The sequence below is a fragment of the Mesoplodon bidens genome, assembly GCF_964165515.1.
Source record: "Mesoplodon bidens genome assembly, chromosome: 7".
NCBI classification, from domain to species: domain Eukaryota; kingdom Metazoa; phylum Chordata; class Mammalia; order Artiodactyla; family Ziphiidae; genus Mesoplodon; species Mesoplodon bidens.
Window position 1 is genome coordinate 25,840,146 of NC_138164.1, and position 18,763 is coordinate 25,858,908.

The following is an 18,763-nucleotide window of genomic DNA, read 5'->3' on the forward strand; positions in this document are numbered from 1 at the left end:
TTATTTCAAGCACCTTTTCTGACCACAATGGCATGAAACTAGAAATCAAACACAGAATGAGAAACGGGAAAAGAAGAATTACATGGAGACTAAACAACATACTACTTAAAAACCAATGGGTCAATGACAAAATCAAGAGGAAATTAAAAAACACCTTGAGATAAATGACAATAAAAATACAACCATAGAAAATCAAATAGATGCAGCAAAAGCATTTCTTAGAGAAAAGTTCACAGCAATAAAAGCCTTCCTCAAAAAACAATAAAAATCTCAAATAAACAACCTAACTTATGACCTAGAAGAATTAGACAACAAACAAACAATACCCAAAGTCAGCAGAAGGAAGGAAATAATAAAGGTCAGAGAGGAAATAAATAAAATAGAGATTTTTGTAAAAAGTAGGAAAAAATCAATAAAACCAAGAGCTGGTTCTTTGAAAGGATAAACAAAATCAACAAATCTCTGGCCATGATCTTTAAGAAAAGAGAGAGGACACAAAAAAGCAAAAAAATAAATAAATAAAAGAAGAGAAATAACAACTGATATTGCAGAAATAAAAAAAAAATAAGGAAATACTATGAACAATTATATGCCAACAAATTGGACAACCTAGAAGAAATGGACAAGTTTCTAGAAACAAGGGGCCCAACAAAACTGAATCAAGAAGAAATAGATAATTTGAACAGACTGATGGAATTCTACCAGATATACAAATAAGAATTTATATACTGATTCTTCTCAAATTCTTCCAAAAGACTGAAGGGAAGAAACACTCCCAAAGTCATTCTATGAAGCCACTATCACCCTAATAACCAAAACCAGACAAAGATACTATCAAAAAAGAAAATTACAGGCTGATATCTTTGATGAATACAGAGGCAAAAATTCTCAACAAAATACTAGCAAACCAAATCCAACAACACATAAAAAAGATCATACACCACAACCAACCTGGATTCACCCCAGGGTAATAAGAATGGTTCAACATACACAAATCAATGTGACACACCACAACAAAAGAAGACAAAAACCACATAATCATCTTAATAGATGCAAAAGAAGCATCTGATAAAATTCAACATCCATTCATGACAAAAACTCTTACCAAATTGGGTATAGAGGGAACATATCTCAACATAATAAAAGCTATTTATGAAAAACTCACCACCAATAATACTCAAAAAGGTGAAAAGCTGAAAGCGCTGCCACTAAAATCTGGAACAAGACAAGGATGCCCACTCTCACCATTTCTATACAACATAGTATTGGAAGTCCTAGCCACAGCTATCAGACAAGAAAAAGAAATGAAAGGCATCCAAATTGGAAGGGAAGAGATAAAACTGTCATTATATGAAGATGGTACTATATATAGAAAACTCAAAAGACTCCACACAAACACTGCTAGAACTGATAAATGAATTCAACAAGGTAGCAGGATACAAAATTAATATGCAGAAATCTGTTGTATTTCATTACACTAACAATAAAATAAAGGGAAAGTAAAAAAAAATTCCTCTTAAAATCACATCAAAACAAAACAAAAGACTTAGGAATAAACCTGATCAAGAATGTGAAAAGATATATATGTTAAGAACTTTAAAAATTACTAAAGGAAATTGAAGATGATTCAAAGAAGTGGAAAGATATCCCAAACTCTTGTATTGGAAGAATTAATACTAGTAAATGGCCACACTACCCAAAGCAATCTACATATTTAATGTGATCCCTATCAAATTACCCATGAAAGTTTTCAGAGAATGAGAACAAATAATCCTAAAATTGATATGGACCCATAAAAGCCCCAGAACTGTCAAAGTATTCCTGAGGAGAAAGAACAAAACAAGACGCATAACCCTCCCAGACTTCAGAAAATACTACAAAGCTACAGTAATCAGAACAGCGTTGTATGGGCACAAAAACAGAAATATGGATCAATGGAACAGAATAGAGAGCCCAGAAATAAACCCATACACCTACAGCCAATTAATCCTCAACAAAGGAGGCAAGAATATACAGTGGAGAAAAGACAGTCTCTTCAGCAAGTGGCATTGGGAAAGCTGGACAGCTGCATGTAAGTCAACAAAGGTAGAACACACTTTCACACCATACACAAAAATAAACTCAAAATGGCTCAAAGACTTAAATATATGACATGACAGCATAAAACTCCTAGAAGAAAACATAGGCAAAACATTCTCTGAAATATATCATACCAATGTTTTCTTAGGTCAGTCATCCAAGGCAATAGAAATAAAAGCAAAAATAAACAAATGGGACCTAATCATACTTACAAGCCTTTGCGCAGCAAAGGAAACCATAAACAAAATGAAAAGACAACCTACATAATGGGAGAAAATATTTGCAAATGATGCAACAGACAAGGGCTTAATTTCCAAAATACACAAATAACTCATACAACTCAATAACAACAACAACAACAAAAAACAAACAGCCCAATCAAAAAGTGGAGAGAAGACCTAAACAGACATTTCTCAAAAGAAGACATACACCCCATCGAGCCTCTTAGATAGCCTCATCCACCAGAGGGCAGACAGCAGAAGTAAGAAGAACTACAATCCTGCAGCCTGTGGAACAAAAACCACATTCACAGAAAGATAGACAAGATGAAAAAGGCAAACGGCTATATACCAGATGAAGGAACAAGATAAAACCCCAGAAAAACAACTAAGTGAAGTGGAGATAGGCAACATTCCAGAAAAAGAATTCAGAATAATGACAGTGAAGATGATCCAGGACCTTGGAAAAACAATGGAGGCAAAGATCGAGAAGATGCAAGAAATGTTTAACAATGACTTAGAAAAATTTAAAGAACAGAGATGAACAATACAATAACTGAAATGAAAACTATAACTGAAATGAAAACTACACTAGAAGGAATAAACAGCACAATAACTGAGGCAGAAGAATGGATAAGTGACCTGGAAGACAGAATGGTGTAATTCACTACTACAGAACAGACTAAAGAAAAAAGAATGAGGCTTCGCTGGTGGCGCAGTGGTTGAGAGTCCATCTGCCGATGTAGGGGACACAGGTTCTTGCATTGGTCCGGGAAGATCCCACATTCCACAGAGCGGCTTGGCCCGTGAGCCATGGCCGCTGAGCCTGCACATCCGGAGCCTGTGCTCTGCAATGGGAGAGGCCACAACAGTGAGAGGCCCGCATACCGCAAAAAAAAAAAAAAAAAAAAAAAAAAAAAAAAAGAATGAAAAGAAATTAAGACAGCCTAAGAGACCTCGGGGACAACATTAAATGCAACAACATTCACATTATAGGGGTCCCAGAAGGTGAAGAGAGAGAGAAAGGACCCGAGAAAATATTTGAAGAGATTATAGTTGAAAACTTCGCTAACATGGGAAAGGAAATAGCCACCGAAGTCCAGGAAGCACAGCGAGTCCCACACAGGATAAACTCAAGGAGAAACACGCCGAGACACACAGTAATCAAACTGGCAAAAATTAAAAACAAAGAAAAATTATTGACAGCAGCAATGCAAAAATGACAAATAACATACAAGGGAACTCCCATAAGGTTAACAGCTGATTTCTCAACAGAAACTCCACAAGCCAGAAGGGAGTGGCATGATATACTTAAAGTGACAAAAGGGAAGAACCTACAACCAAGATTACTCTACCCAGCAAGGATCTCATTCAGATTCCATGGAGAAACAAAAGCTTTACAGACAAGCAAAAGTTAAGAGAATTCAGCACCACCAGAGCAGCTCTACAACAAATGCTAAAGGAACTTCTCTAAGTGGGAAACACAGAGAAGAAAAGGACCTAAAATAACAAACCTAAAACAATTAAGAAAATGGTCATAGGAACATACATATCGATAATTACCTTAAACGTGAATGGATTAAATGCTCCAACCAAAAGACACAGGCTTGCTGAATGGATACAAAAACAACACCTATATATATGCTGTCTACAAGAGACCCATTTCAAACCTAGGGACACGTACAGACTGAAAGTAAGGGGATGGAAAAAGATACTCCATGCAAATGGAAATCAAAAGAAAGCTGGAATAGAACTACCATATGACCCAGCAATCCCACTACTAGGCATATACCCTGAGAAAACCATAATTCAAAAAGAGACATGGACCAAAATGTTCATTGCAGCTCTATTCACAATAGCCCGGAGCTGGAAACAACCTAAGTGTCCATCATTGGATGAATGGATAAAGAAGATGTGGCACATATATACAATGGAATATTACTCAGCCATAAAAAGAAACGAAACGGAGCTATTTGTAATGAGGTGGATAGACCTAGAGTCTGTTATAGAGAGTGAAGTAAGTCAGAAAGAGAAAGACAAATACCGTATGCTAACACATATATATGGAATTAAAATAAAATGTCATGAAGAACCTAGGGGTAAAACGGGAATAAAGACACAGACCTACTTGAGAATGGACTTGAGGATATGGGGAGGGGGAAGGGTAAGCTGTGACAAAGCGAAAGAGAGGCATGGACATATATACACTACCAAACGTAAGGTAGATAGATAGTGGGAAGCAGCCGCAGAGCACAGGGAGATCAGCTCGGTGCTTTGTGACCGCCTGGAGGTGTGGGATGGGGAGGGTGGGAGGGAGGGAGATGCATGAGGGAAGGGATGTAGGAACAGATGTATATGTATGACTGATTCACTTTGTTATAAAGCAGAAACTAATAAAATAAAATAAAAAATGAAATGAAACAAACAAAAAAAAGAAAGCTGGAGTAGCTATACTTATATCAGAAAAAATACACTTTAACATAAAGAATGATACAAGAGACAAGGAAGGACACTACATAATGATCAAGGGATCAATCCAAGAAGAAGATATAACAATTATAAATATATATGTACCCAACATAGGAGCACTTGAATACATGAGGCAACAGCTAACAGCTATAAAAGAGGAAATCAACAGTAACACAATAATAGTGGGGGACTTTAACATCTCACTTACACCAATGGACAGATCATCCAACATGAGAATAAATAAGGAAACAGAAGCTTTAAATGACACAATAGACCAGATAGATTTAATTGATATTTATAGGACATGCCATCCAAAAACAGCAGATTACACTTTCTTCTCAAGTGCACACAGAACATTCTCCAGGATAGATCACATTTTCGGTCACAAATCAAGCCTCAGTAAATTTAAGAAAATTGAAATCATATCAAGCATTTTTTTCTGACCACAACGCTATGAGATTAGAAATGAATTACAGGGAAAAAAACGTACAAAACACAAACACATGGAGCCTAAACAATACGTTACTAAAATAACCAAGAGATCACTGAAGAAATCAAAGAGGAAATCAAAAAACACCTAGAGACAAATGACAATGAAAACACGATGGTGCAAAACCTATGGGATGCAGCAAAAGCAGTTCTAAGAGGGAAGTTTATAGCTATACAAGCCTACCTCAAGAAACAAGAAAAATCTCAAGTAAACAATCTAACCTTACACCTAAAGGAACTAGAGAAAGAAGAACAAACAAAACCCGAAGTTAGCAAAAGGAAAGAAATCATAAAGACCAGAGCATAAATAAATGAAATAGAAACAAAGAAAACAATAGCAAAGATCAATAAAACTAAAAGCTGGTTCTTTGAGAAGATAAACAAAATTGATAAACCATTAGCCAGACTCATCAAGCAAAAGAGGGAGAGGACTCAAATCAATAAAATTAGAAATGAAAAAGGAGAAGTTACAACAGACACCGCAGAAATACAAAGCATCATAAGATACTACTACAAGCCACTCTCCACCAATAAAATGGACAACCTGGAAGAAATGGACACATTCCTAGAAAGATATAACCTTCCAAGACTGAACAAGGAAGAAACAGAAAATATGAACAGACCAATCACAAGTAGTGAAATTGAAACTGTGATTAAAAGTCTTCTAGCAAACAAAAGTCCAGGACCAGATGGCTTCACATGTGAATTCTATCAAACATTTAGAGAAGAGCTAACACCCATCCTTCTCAAACTCTTCCAAAAAACTGCAGAGGAAGGAACACTCCAAAATGCATTGTACGAGGGCACCATCACCCTGATACCAAAACCAGACAAAGATAATACAAAAAAAGAAAATTACACACGAATATCACTCATGAATATATATGAAAAATCCTCAACAAAATACTAGCAATCAGAATCCAACAACACATTAAAAGGATCATACACCACAATCAAGTGGGATTTATCCCAGGGATGCAAGGACTGTTCAATATATACAAATCAATCAATGTGATACAATATATTAACAAATTGAAGGATAAAAACCATATGATCATCTCAATAGATGCAGAAAAAGCTCTTGACAAAATTCAACACCCATTTATGATAAAAACACTCGAGAGGGTGGGCACAGAGGGAACCTACCTCAACATAATAAAGGCCAAATACAACAAATGCACAGCAAACATCAGTCTCATTGGTGAAAAACTGAAAGCATTTCCTCTAAGATCAGGAACAAGACAAGGATGTCCACTCTCGCCACTATTATTCAACATAGTTTTGGAAGTCCTAGCCATGGCAATCACACAAGAAAAAGAAATAAAAGGAATACAATTGGAAAAGAAGAAGCAAAACTGTCACTGTTTACAGATGACATGATACTATACATAGAGAATCCTAAAAAATGCCACCAGGAAACTACTAGAGCTAATCAAAGATTTTGATAAAGTTGCAGGATTCAAAATTAATACACAGAAATCTCTTGCATTCCTATACACTAACGATGAAAAATCTGAAAGAGAAATTATGAAAACACTCCCATTTACCATTGCAACAAAAAGAATAAAATACCTAGGAATAAACCTACCTAGGGAGACAAAAGACCTGTATGCAGAAAACTATAAGACACTGATGAAAGAAATTAAAGATGATACCAAACAGATGGAGAGATATACCATGTTCTTGGATTGGAAGAATCAATATTGTCAAAATGACTATATTACCCAAAGAAATCTACAGATTCAATGCAATCCCTATCAAATTACCAATGGCATTTTTTACGAAACTAGAACAAATCATCTTAAAATTTGTATGGAGACACAAGGGACACCGAATAGCCAAAGCAGTCTTGAGGGAAAAAAACAGAGCTGGAGGAATCAGACTCCCTGACTTCAGACTATACTACAAGGCTACAGTAATCAAGACAATATGGTACTGGCACAAAAACAGAAACATAGATCAATGGAACAAGATAGAAAGCCCAGAGATAAACCCACGCACGTATGGTCAACTAATCTACGACAAAGGAGGCAAGGATATACAGTGGAGAAAAGACAGTCTCTTCAATAAGTGGTGCTGGGAAAACTGGACAGCTACATGTAAAAGAATGAAATTAGAACACTCCCTAACACCTTGCACAAAAATAAACTCAAAATGGATTCGAAACATAAATGTTAAGACTGGACACTATAAAACTCTTAGAGGAAAACATAGGAAGAACACTCTTTGACATGAATCAGAGCAAGATCGTTTTTGATCCAACTCCTAGAGCAATGGAAATAAAAACAAAGATAAAGAAATGGGACCTAATGAACCTTAAAAGCTTTTGCACAGAAAAGGAAACCATCAGCAAGACAAAAAGACAACCCTCAGATTGGGGGAAAATATTTGCAAACGAATCAACGGACAAAGGATTAATCTCCAAAATGTATAAACAGCTCATGCAACTCAATATTAAAGAAACAAACAACCCAATCCAAAAATGGGCAGAAGACCTAAGTAGACATTTCTCCAAAGAAGAGATACAGATGGCCAAGAAGCACATGAAAACCTGCTCAACATCACTAATTATTAGAGAAATGCCAGTCAAAACTACAATGAGGCATCACCTCACACAAGTTAGTATGGGCATCATCAGAAAATCTACAAACAACAGATGCTGGAGGGAGTGTGGAGAAAAGGGAACCCTCTTGCACTGTTGGTGGGAATGTAAATGGATACAGACACTATGGAGAAGAGTATGGGGGGTTCCTTAAAAAACTATAAATAGAATTACCATATGATCCAGCAATCCCACTACTGGGCATATTCCCAGATAAAACCATAATTCAAAAAGACACATGCACCCCAATGTTCATTGCAGCACTATTTACAATATCCAGGTCACGGAAGCAACCTAAATGCCCAACGACAGACGAATGGATCAAGAAGTTGTGGTACATATATACAGTGGAATATTACTCAGCCATAAAAAGGAACGAAATTGAGTAATTTGTTGAGACGTGGATGGATCTAGAGACTGTCATACAGAGTGAAGTAAGTCAGATAGAGAAAAAAAATATCGTATATTAACACATGTATGTGGAATCTAGAAAAATGGTACAGATGAACCAGTTTTCAGGGCAGAAGTTGAGACAGAGATGTAGAGAACAAACGTATGGACACCAAGGGGGGAAAACTGCGGTGGGGTGGGGATGGTGGTGTGCTGAATTGGGCGATTGGGATTGACATGTATACACTGATGTGTATAAAACTGATGACTAATAAGAAACTGCAGTATAAACAAACAAACAAACAAAAAAGCAACTAATACTAAACTTTCTTTGGGTTATTTGTATGGAAATATGTTAACATAAATGTTTCAGACATTACATGAAATTTCTAAAAATCTTATATGTTCTGGTATAATGTTATAAGTCATAATTCTAATTATTACTTTAAAATGTGTATCTCAGAAATAAGAAAAAAAAAAGGAAGACATACAGATGGCCAATAGGCACAGGAAAAGATACTCAATGTTGCTAATTATTAGAGAAATGCAAATCAAGAGTACAATGAGGTACCACCTCACACCCGTCATAATGGTCATCACTGAAAAATCTACAAATAAAAATTGCTGGACAGGGTGTGGAGAAATGGGAACCCTCCTACACTGTTAATGAGAATGTAAGTTGGTGCAGCCACTACAGAAAAGAGTATGGAGGTTCCTCACAAAACTGAAAATAGAGTTGCGATATTATCCAGCAATCCCAGTCCTGGGCATGTATCTGGACAAAACTGTAATTTGAAATGATACATGCACCCCTATTTTCATAGCAGCATTATTTACAATAGCCAAGACACGGAAACAACCTAACTGTCCATTGACAGATGAATGGATAAAGAATATGTAGTATATTTATACAATGGAATACTACTTAGCCATGAAAGAATGAAATAAAGCCATTTGCAGCAACATGGATGCACCCAGAAATTATCATACTAAGTGAAGCAAGTCAAAATGAGAAGGACAAACACCATATGATATCACTTATATGTGGGATCTAAAATATGACACAAATGAACTTATTTATGAAACAGAAAGAGACTCCTAGACATGGAGAACAGACTTGTCATTGCCAAGGGGGAGGGGGTATTGGGGAGGGATAGATCGGGAATTTGGGATTAGGAGCTCCATACTATTATATATAAAATGGATAAACAACAAGTTCCTCCTGTACAACACAGGGACCTATATTCAATATCCTATAATAAACCGTAATGGAAAATAATATGAAAAAGAAAAAAAAAGAAAACTGTGGGGAACAAAATAAATCAAGGACATTCATAAAACAAACATTTCAATTATTTTCTGATTGCTTACAATATGCCAAGCATTACCCTAGACACTATATATATGAACTGAAATAGCCCTTGTCCTAAACACTAAAAAGTTCAACTTCTAAAGGGTAAGAGAAATAAGCAAACCAACAATTACAAGTGCTGATGGTTTTTCACTAAAGCCCAAAAGACGTTCATAGATCACTGATTCAGGAGATTTACCCTATTTGTACAATCTAACATTTCTAACAAATAAGCTAAGTAATGAAAGAACAATGTTCAATGTTCTATGAGTGGGATTTTCTTTCCTCTGAAAGGGCAAAATTTCTATCAGAAGTATTTCAGGATTTTCCTCTAAAATATCTGCACATTTCTTTGTTGTAGTAAACAATTTTGTACTTTCATTTATTAACAAACTACTTTGAAAGGTAGATAAACCAAGTTGCTGACCCTGATAGAATAAATGACTTTAATGGCATTCTTTGAATTCTCTGAAAGAGAATTCTTTCAGAATTGTTGGCAAAGGTTTGTTTTACATATATGCCTAGTAAAGCTCTAACTAAATGTGCAAGTGCCCTATCTCTGCAGAGAAGAATTAAATTTTCTTTTCTGGTCAAAGAATCCTTAGGAGATAAGAACCTGCTGTATAGCACAGGGAACTCTACTCAGTATTCTGTAATGGCCCATATGGGAAAAGAATCTAAAAAAAAAAAGAGTGATTATATGTATATGTATAACTGATTCACACTGCTGTACACCTGAAACTAACACAACATTGTAAATCAACTATATTCCAAATAAATAAATAAATAAATAATACTTGTAACCAAATAAATAAATAAATACATAAAAAGTGACAACCTACAGGTATAGTTTCAGAAATTGCAGAAAGATCCCCTTCCCTGGCCACCCTGTATAGCTGTCTCTCCCACGTTACATCCACACACCACCATCCCCAAAAGAAAAACACTGCTGATACCTGAAATTCCTATAATTATCACTCCATTCGTTTGTATGAATTTAATAGGTGCTTTTTCACAGTTAAACTGTGAACATCCTAGGGGTGGGGGAATTGGAGGAAGGTGGTCAAAATGTACAAACTTCCAGTTACAAGACAAATAAGTACTAGACATGTAATGCACAACATGCTGACTATAGTTAACACGCTGTATGATATATGGGAAAACTGTTAAGAAAGTAGATCCTAAGAGTTCTCATCACAATGATTTTTTCTTTTCTTTTTATTATATCTATATGAGATGATGGATGTTAACTAAACCTGTTGTGATAATCATTTCACTACATATGTAAATCAAATCACCATGCTCTACACTGTAAGCAGTGACGTATCTCAATTATTTCTCAATAAAACTAGGAAAAAATGTTAAAAAAAAAGAATCCATAGAATAAAAACCTTTCTATTTGAAGCTTCAAAGGGCTATACAATTTCCAAAAGAGACTCACAAATAGAAATTCTACTTTGAATACAACTTTGAATTCTACTTCCCTGAGTTATGAGATACAATGCTCAAAAGCTAGGAGGAGCTGAAAAACATAAAGAAATCAGCAGTGGTATAGAGATATATGCTCAAGGGATGAGATATAGTCTGTCAGTACTCTACGATATTCTTAGAACAGTAGAAGAAATGTTATTTAATAGAAGATCTGCTTCAATTTTTTCAGATGAACTGCTTTCAATTTCAAGAATCCCCTGAAATTCAGCCACAGTTTTAGAACCTTCTCATATAAAGTGACAAGTATCAAAAGAGATAGGTATAACAATAATACAAATATATATAATTTGAAAAGACAAATTCCATAGTGAATATTTTTAAAGTCTTTAAGTTTCAAAAGAAGAAAAGGTTACAGCTGTTCAAAGGATGAGAAAAAAGACTTCATAATGGAATAAAGACAAAATGAAAAGTGGATAGCCTCAAGAGGGTGATATCCGGCACAGATAATTAATAGCATATGTAAATGCCAAAGAAACATGTAGGTTACGTATAAAAAAGCTTTGGAGGTAAGGCTGGAAAATGGGGTTATACTTTGGAAGGATATACTGCAGGAAGATCTAGTACTTAATATAGTTAGCACTAAGAAACCACATAAAAGTTTCAGAGTACAAAAGTATTATGACCACAAAGACACTTGAAAAAATAAATCTGGCAAAAGTGTACACAGTATAACTAGTTTTAGCTATACTCTTTTATCCCTACTTTTTAATCCTACTTATAGTTTCCCATTCTTAATTCCTTAATCTATATAAGAAACTCCAAATTATCCACTTTATAAAAACATGACTAGCACAACTTAGTAAAAACAGCCTATTTCATAAATATATTCTCTGTACTATTATCTAAGTCATTAATAATTGAAGCTTGAAAAAATTCTATGAAACCTGATTCCATAGATTCTCACCTCTTCTCACACTACCATCAAATTATATAAATTAATCTGAGAATAGTCCTTTAAAATCAGTTACAAACCACTCTATAAACCTCTCAACACTGTAATGCAACCAAACCAATTCTTTGCCTTTTTCTATCTACATTTACTCCTGTGGTGATTTCGTGCAGTACTGTGAATTTAAACACCACTTATATGTTAATAACGCCCCAATGTCTATTTCCAGTTCAGGTTTTTCTCAACTCCCAACTATATTCATCTGCCTACTTGATAGCTCTACTTGTTTCACATCTAAAAGACATCCAAGCTCAATATACCCAAAACAGACCTTCCAATCTTTGCTCCAAAACTACTTTCTCCCACATCTCAAATAATGGCCATTCTAGTCTTCTAGCTACTCAAGCAAAAATCTCTGGAGTCTATTTTTCCTCTTCTCTTTAATTCATATTCCCCTCCCATCTAAACCATCATAAAAATCCTGTCTGCCCTCCTTCAAAATATACACAGAAAACATTTACGCATATAAAAATTTAATCACTTCTAACCATCTCTTCAGCTACTATCTTGGTCAAGTCCACTATCGTTTCTCGTATGTATTATGGCAAAAGCTTAACTAGACCCTGTGTCTGACCTTATTCTCCCCCAATCTACTCTTAACAAAGAAGCCAGAATGGTCCTATCAAAATACATTTTCTGCTCAAAAATCTTAAATAGCTTTACCTTTCACCCAGAATAAAAACCTATTGGGTTGGTCAAAGAGTTCATTCGGATTTTTCCATAAGATGGTACAAAAACCCAAACGAACTTCTTGGCCAACCCAATACTTCCTTACTATGACTTTTAAGCTTAACATGATCTGGCCTCCCACAATCTCTCTAATCTGGATCTTCTACTTTCTTCTCTTTCATTCATTCCACTCCAACAACACTGGTCTCCTTGCTGTTCTTCCTACACATTGGACACATGTCCAATCTTTGGAACTTTAAATTCTCTGTTCCTTATGTCCACAGTGCTCTTCACTCAGATCCACAAAGATCACTGTTTAACTTCCTTCAAGTCCTTGTATCAATGCCACTTTTTCAATGAGAATTAGCCTGTGCATTCCAAGACATACACATACACATAAACATACAGCATACCTGGCACTCAAGATCCCTACCACCCTGCCTAAGATATATAACATTTTTTAAATTTTTACTATTTATTATCTCTCTCTTACTACCCAAATAAAACTCCATGCAGACAGGTGTTTTTATCTGTTTTACTGACCAACAGATAGGTGAATGAATCCTAGAACAAAATATTTTACATGAAATGGATACCAAATTCAAGTCTCTCATTCTGGAGGAGGAGATAATGATCTTGACTTGTGCAAGGTCAGTCAGTAAATGTCAGATCCCAGGAAAAAAACAGGTCTCCTTGGCCCTAGGCCTAGATGTAGGCCTAGACTTTTTTCCACCAGGACACAATGGTGGAACATAAGAGAATACATATGCAAATACATTTTAAAAACAAGCAAACAAGCATAAATACATACAAGCACACTGACACAGATGTAGACACATTCAACATTAAAATATTACCACTGCCAAGTAGAAGTATTATACAAGGTAACTGGCTACCTATAAACAAACTTTTATTACTTACCTCTACCCCAGATTTGTTTGATGATATCTGCGTTATGTGGTCTTCGAATTTATTTGCCTTGTCAAGCTGGGCTTTAAGTTGTTCAGCTAATTCCTTCAAATAGAAAGACAAGAAAAATAGGTGTGATAACATAGTTTCTTCATTTGTAGAATATTTCAAATTCACGTAACAATAGGGAAAACAGCACAGCAAACATCCAAGTAGCTCTCACCTAAATCTAGTTACCGACTCACGCCTAGTATATTACTTTTTAATGAACTCATCTGGGTAACAAAATTCTCAAATACCTGTAGAAATTGTTTATGCTTTGAAGGTAAATAATTACCAGGACATATATTTTAGGGAAGATAGGGAAATGAAAGAAATACATAACCTTAAGAATGGCATTTTTATAATTCCTTAGATATTATAAACTTCCAATACTCAGAATTTCAGTTATTTGTAAAAAGAAAGCCATCACAAGATTTAAAATATTACCTTCTTTATTGTTAAGTAATTTAGATAAAAATTCTGAATGTGTTTCATTTTTACTCTAGGAAATCTATAAAAATTTATATTATAAAACTGACATATAAAGCAATAAATCACAATGAAATAAATTAAATAAACAGAATTATATGACAAGCAAAGACAGCATTTTCCACTGCAGTGGTTCCATGAACACAGAACACTTCTTTTAATATATGTTAACCTCTTAACTTGGTGATCTTTTACTATTTTAACTAATTTCATTGTGCTTTCAAAACTCATATGTTATTTTCTTGCTGTTGTTGTTGGTGGTGGTCTGTCTTGCTTACTAATTTCTGGGTTGAGCTTAAGTTCAGTGTTACCAGATTGCAGCAAATGCAAGAAATGACTTTTATTACAGATATAAACTAATAAAAACAGAAGTTGTCATGTTTGGCTACTTTCTGTTCTATTAAAGAGTGTCATACTGATGGTACACCAAAACAGAACACTACTTAAGATCACTTATATTTGGATTTGAGATGCGTACATACATATGACCATGAGGGAATCAATTTTGTCATGACATGGAAAGCTGCCTGACTTTGTTATTCTGCCATGTGCAATGTAACAGTATTTGTATAATATAAATATGACAATATAATAGATAGGTGCCACTCTTACCAAATAATTCTGATTTCTATTCAATTGTGAGTTAAGTAAGTTTCAAATCACAACATTATTATGGGAATAAAGTGAGCTAATCCACACAAAGCATTTAACACATTGTCAGGCACAAATATGTTGCCTTAAGATTTGAAAAAATGAGTTAACCATCCTTTTTATTAGCTCATTTTTAAAGTTCCTAAGTAAGGGAATTTAAGAAAGTAATACACATTCTTAACAAAATATGACTAAAAAAGGGAAAGAAGACAGTGACATCTTTATCTCCCTCAAATACGTTCAATAAGTTATAAATACAATAATAAAGCAAATATCCAAGTTAAAAAGCAAATTAAAAAGCATTTAGTTCCCTAGAATCTTAAATTTCAGAAATTTGACAAATTACATAATTTACTTAGAAGTTGACAGTACTGTTCGTAGAAGTGTTCAAGAATTTCTTCAAAGAATCAATAAGCAGCAGTTATTTTCAGAGTGCTACATCCACATAGCTAAGGAACTTCCAAAATTACTTGTAAGAAGTTAAATATTTAGCAATTATTCTCCAAAAGAACAACATGTAAGTCTTACCATATTTCCCATCATCTCTGCCTTGATAATCTTGGCTCCCAACTTGTTCTTCTCATCAACACTCAAGATGTGGATAGAGTCATCCACTGGACTACTCCTGTTTGAACAGGACAGATTAAGAGCATATGAAATACAGGTACATATTAACAACAAGTAAGTTGTTGCAAGTAACATCACCAATATTCAAATGTTACTTTAATTGACCTTAACAAAGCATTCAGCACAAATAGATCATGATTCTAGTACATTAAATAAATAAATAACCCTCAGTGCTCCACCATAAATCAGTACTTAAAGATTCTATGTTACAATGCCATGATGGCCTATGGCAGTTATAATATCTGACCAAAGATCCAGTAGCAATGAGAAAAATAATATAAGTCAGCTATTCTTCATTACTTAATATTACCATACTCATTCTAAAAAAGAAACAAACAAACAAAAAGTAAAACTCTAGAATCAGGCCATAACTCTACACAGCTAGGGAAACTCTTCTCATTCAGTGTGATAAATTACTGATACTCTAAGAAACTATAATCAGGAAATTACATTTAACTGCATTTAAAGAATAAAAACAGTGACCATGTGCTCTTGCAAAGTCAACCCAGAATTAGACAACATAAACTAATTTACAACTAATATCACATGTGAAACCTATACTATGGAAGCCTCACAGAAGGAAACATAAATTTCCAGCCAAGGTCAGATTCCTGGAATATACAAAGTTGTCCCAACTTACTGCCTTAAGAAAGATTTGAGACTACAGTGCAGGGAGGGTGAACCCAGGCAGAGCATGAAGGACTCCTTAATGAGAGAGACATAGCTAAGAATCCAAGGCAGCTAGAGAGGGGAGAGCTACACAGTTTAAGAATCCCAAAGAAGTGCAGAGAGCTCCCGTTGAGTATTCAGCAAGACTACCTGGAGTCAGGGAAAGAACTATCCCAAAGGGTTAAAGGAAGAGTATTCAGCACTCCTGGTAATAGTGCCTGGTCCTACAAGTCAGACTAGGAAAATTCATAATTCTGAAAGCACTGGGTAGAATATTAAGGGTCTTGCTTCATTAGTGGGAAATAAAATTCATAATATCTAGTATCCAATTAAAGATTATCAGACATGCAAAGATGTAGAAAAGTAAAACCCATAATTAAGAGAAAAAGCTATCAATCAAACCAGGAACTGACACAGATGTAAGAAACAGCAGACAAGGGCATTAAAAGTTATTATTATAAATTTATTCCATATGTTCAAAAAGTTAGAGACAACTAAGATATAAAATAGATAAGAATTTAGTTTCTACAAGTGAAAATTACAATGTCTGAGATAAAAAAATACACTGAAAAGGATTAATGTAAGATTAGACTGCAAAAGAAAAAATCGGTTAACTTGAAGCATTAGAAACTATGCAAAATGAAACACACAGAGAAAAAGAATTTTAAAAATGGAAAAGAAGGGCTTCCCTGGTGGCGCAGTGGTTGAGAGTCCGCCTGCCGATGCAGGGGACACAGGTTCGTGCCCCGGTCCGGGAAGATCCCACATGCCACGGAGTGGCTGGGCCCGTGAGCCATGGCCGCTAAGCCTGCATGTCTGGAGCCTGTGCTCCGCAACGGAAGAGGCCACAACAGTGAGAGGCCCGCGTACCGCAAAAAAAAAAAAAAAAAAAAAAAAAAGGAAAAGAACAACCGAGAGCTATGGGACAAACTTAAATACCCTATTATTCATGCCACTGGAGTCCCTGAAAGAAATGGGAGACAGAAGAAACAAAGGCCAAAATTTACCAAATATGTTGAAAACTAAACAATTTTCATATCCAAGAAGCTCACAGAATCCCAAGTACAAAAACAAGACAAAAAAACTACCTGAAAAAAAACCACAGCAAGGCACATCAAAATCAAATTGCTCGAAACTAGTGATAAAGAGAACATTTCAGAGCAGCCATAGGAGGAAAAAAAAGTTATGCACATAGAAACAAAGGAAAGTATGACAGCAGATTTCTCATCAGAAAAAATGTAAGAAGAGAGTAGCAATATCTTTAAAGTACTTTAAAATGCCAATCTAGAATTCTATATCAAGTGAAAATATCTTTTAAAAAAAGTGCAGTGAAGAGTTTTTCAGACATAAAAAGCTGAAAGAATATTAAAGAAAAGCCTTCAGGCAGAAGAAACATTATACCAGACTGAAATATGGATAAACCCAAAGGAAGGAAGAGCAACAGAAATGATGACTACAAGGGTAAATATTTAATACTTGTTTCTTATTACTTAAATCTCTTTAAGATAACTATTTAAACAAAAATAACAACAGTGGTTTATAACAAGTATAAGTAAACTGTATGACAACACTAACAAAAAGGACAGGATGGGGAGAAATGTAAATAAACTATTGTAAAGTTCTTATACAGGAGTGGCATAATATCACTTGAAGGTAGATAAATTAAAGATGTATGCTGTCAAAGCTAAAGAAATCATTAAAATAATGAAAAGTATACAACTAAGGAAATGAAATGAAATCATAAAAATACTCAATCCAAAAGAAGTCAGATAAAGAAGAAAAAGAGAATGGGACATCACTGATGTTCCAGTAGTTAAGACTCCACGCTCCCAATGAAGGGGACCAGGGATCAATCCCTAGTCAGGGAACTAGATCCTGCATGCTGCAACTAAAAGTCCACATGCCACAACTAAAAGATCCTGAATGTCACAAATGAAGATCCCATGTGAGGCAACAAAGACCTAGCTCAAAGGAAGGAAGGAAGGGAGGGAGAGAGGGAGGGAGGGAGGGAGGAAGGAAGGGAGGGAGGGAGGGAGGGAGGAAGGAAATATTTTTTAAAAAGAAGAAGAAAAAGAATAAAAAACAGATAAGACAAAGAGAAAACAAACAGAAAATTCCAGATTTGAACCTAATTATATCACACTATACATAAATGATCTAAACACCTGAATTAAAAGGCAGAAATCATCAGATGGATACAAAAGCAAAACTCAATTACAAGAAATGCACTATAAAGACATGTTAAACATAAAATGACGGAAGAAAGATGTAACATGTTTTAACACTAGGCAGAAGAAAGCTGAAGAGGTTCACTAAATATCAAATTAGATACAGAGCAAAAAGTATTGCCAGGGACAAAGAAAGTCATTTCATATGAAAAAGAAGTCAATCCATCAAGAGTACAGAAGAATCCGTAAATATTTATGCACCTAATAACAGAGCAACAAAATACATAAAGCAAAAACTGACAGAATTCCAGAGAAACAGACAAATCTACAATTATAGTTGCTGATTTCAAGACCCCACTCTCAATACTTGATAGAATAAGTAAAGAGAAAATCAGCAAGGATATGGAAGACCTGAATAACACTAGCAACTAATATGACCTAATCAACATTCACAGAATACTCCACCCAACAACAGAATACACATTCTTTCCAAGTGCATAT

The 18,763-nt window shown here is 35.0% G+C and overlaps 1 protein-coding gene across 5 annotated transcripts in view; it reads right to left on the reverse strand.

Moving 5' to 3' along the window:
* Positions 1 to 18,763, reverse strand: part of CWF19L2 (CWF19 like cell cycle control factor 2) — a 208,131-nt gene that overhangs the window by 116,261 nt on the left and 73,107 nt on the right. For all 5 annotated transcript variants that reach the window (XM_081241070.1, XM_081241069.1, XM_081241068.1 and 2 more), the window contains exons 9-10: positions 15,327 to 15,423; positions 13,629 to 13,721 (exon numbers count right to left, since the gene is read on the reverse strand). In XM_081241070.1, the coding sequence (XP_081097196.1) occupies positions 13,629 to 13,721; positions 15,327 to 15,423 (190 nt within the window). The remainder of the gene's footprint in view (positions 1 to 13,628; positions 13,722 to 15,326; positions 15,424 to 18,763) is intronic.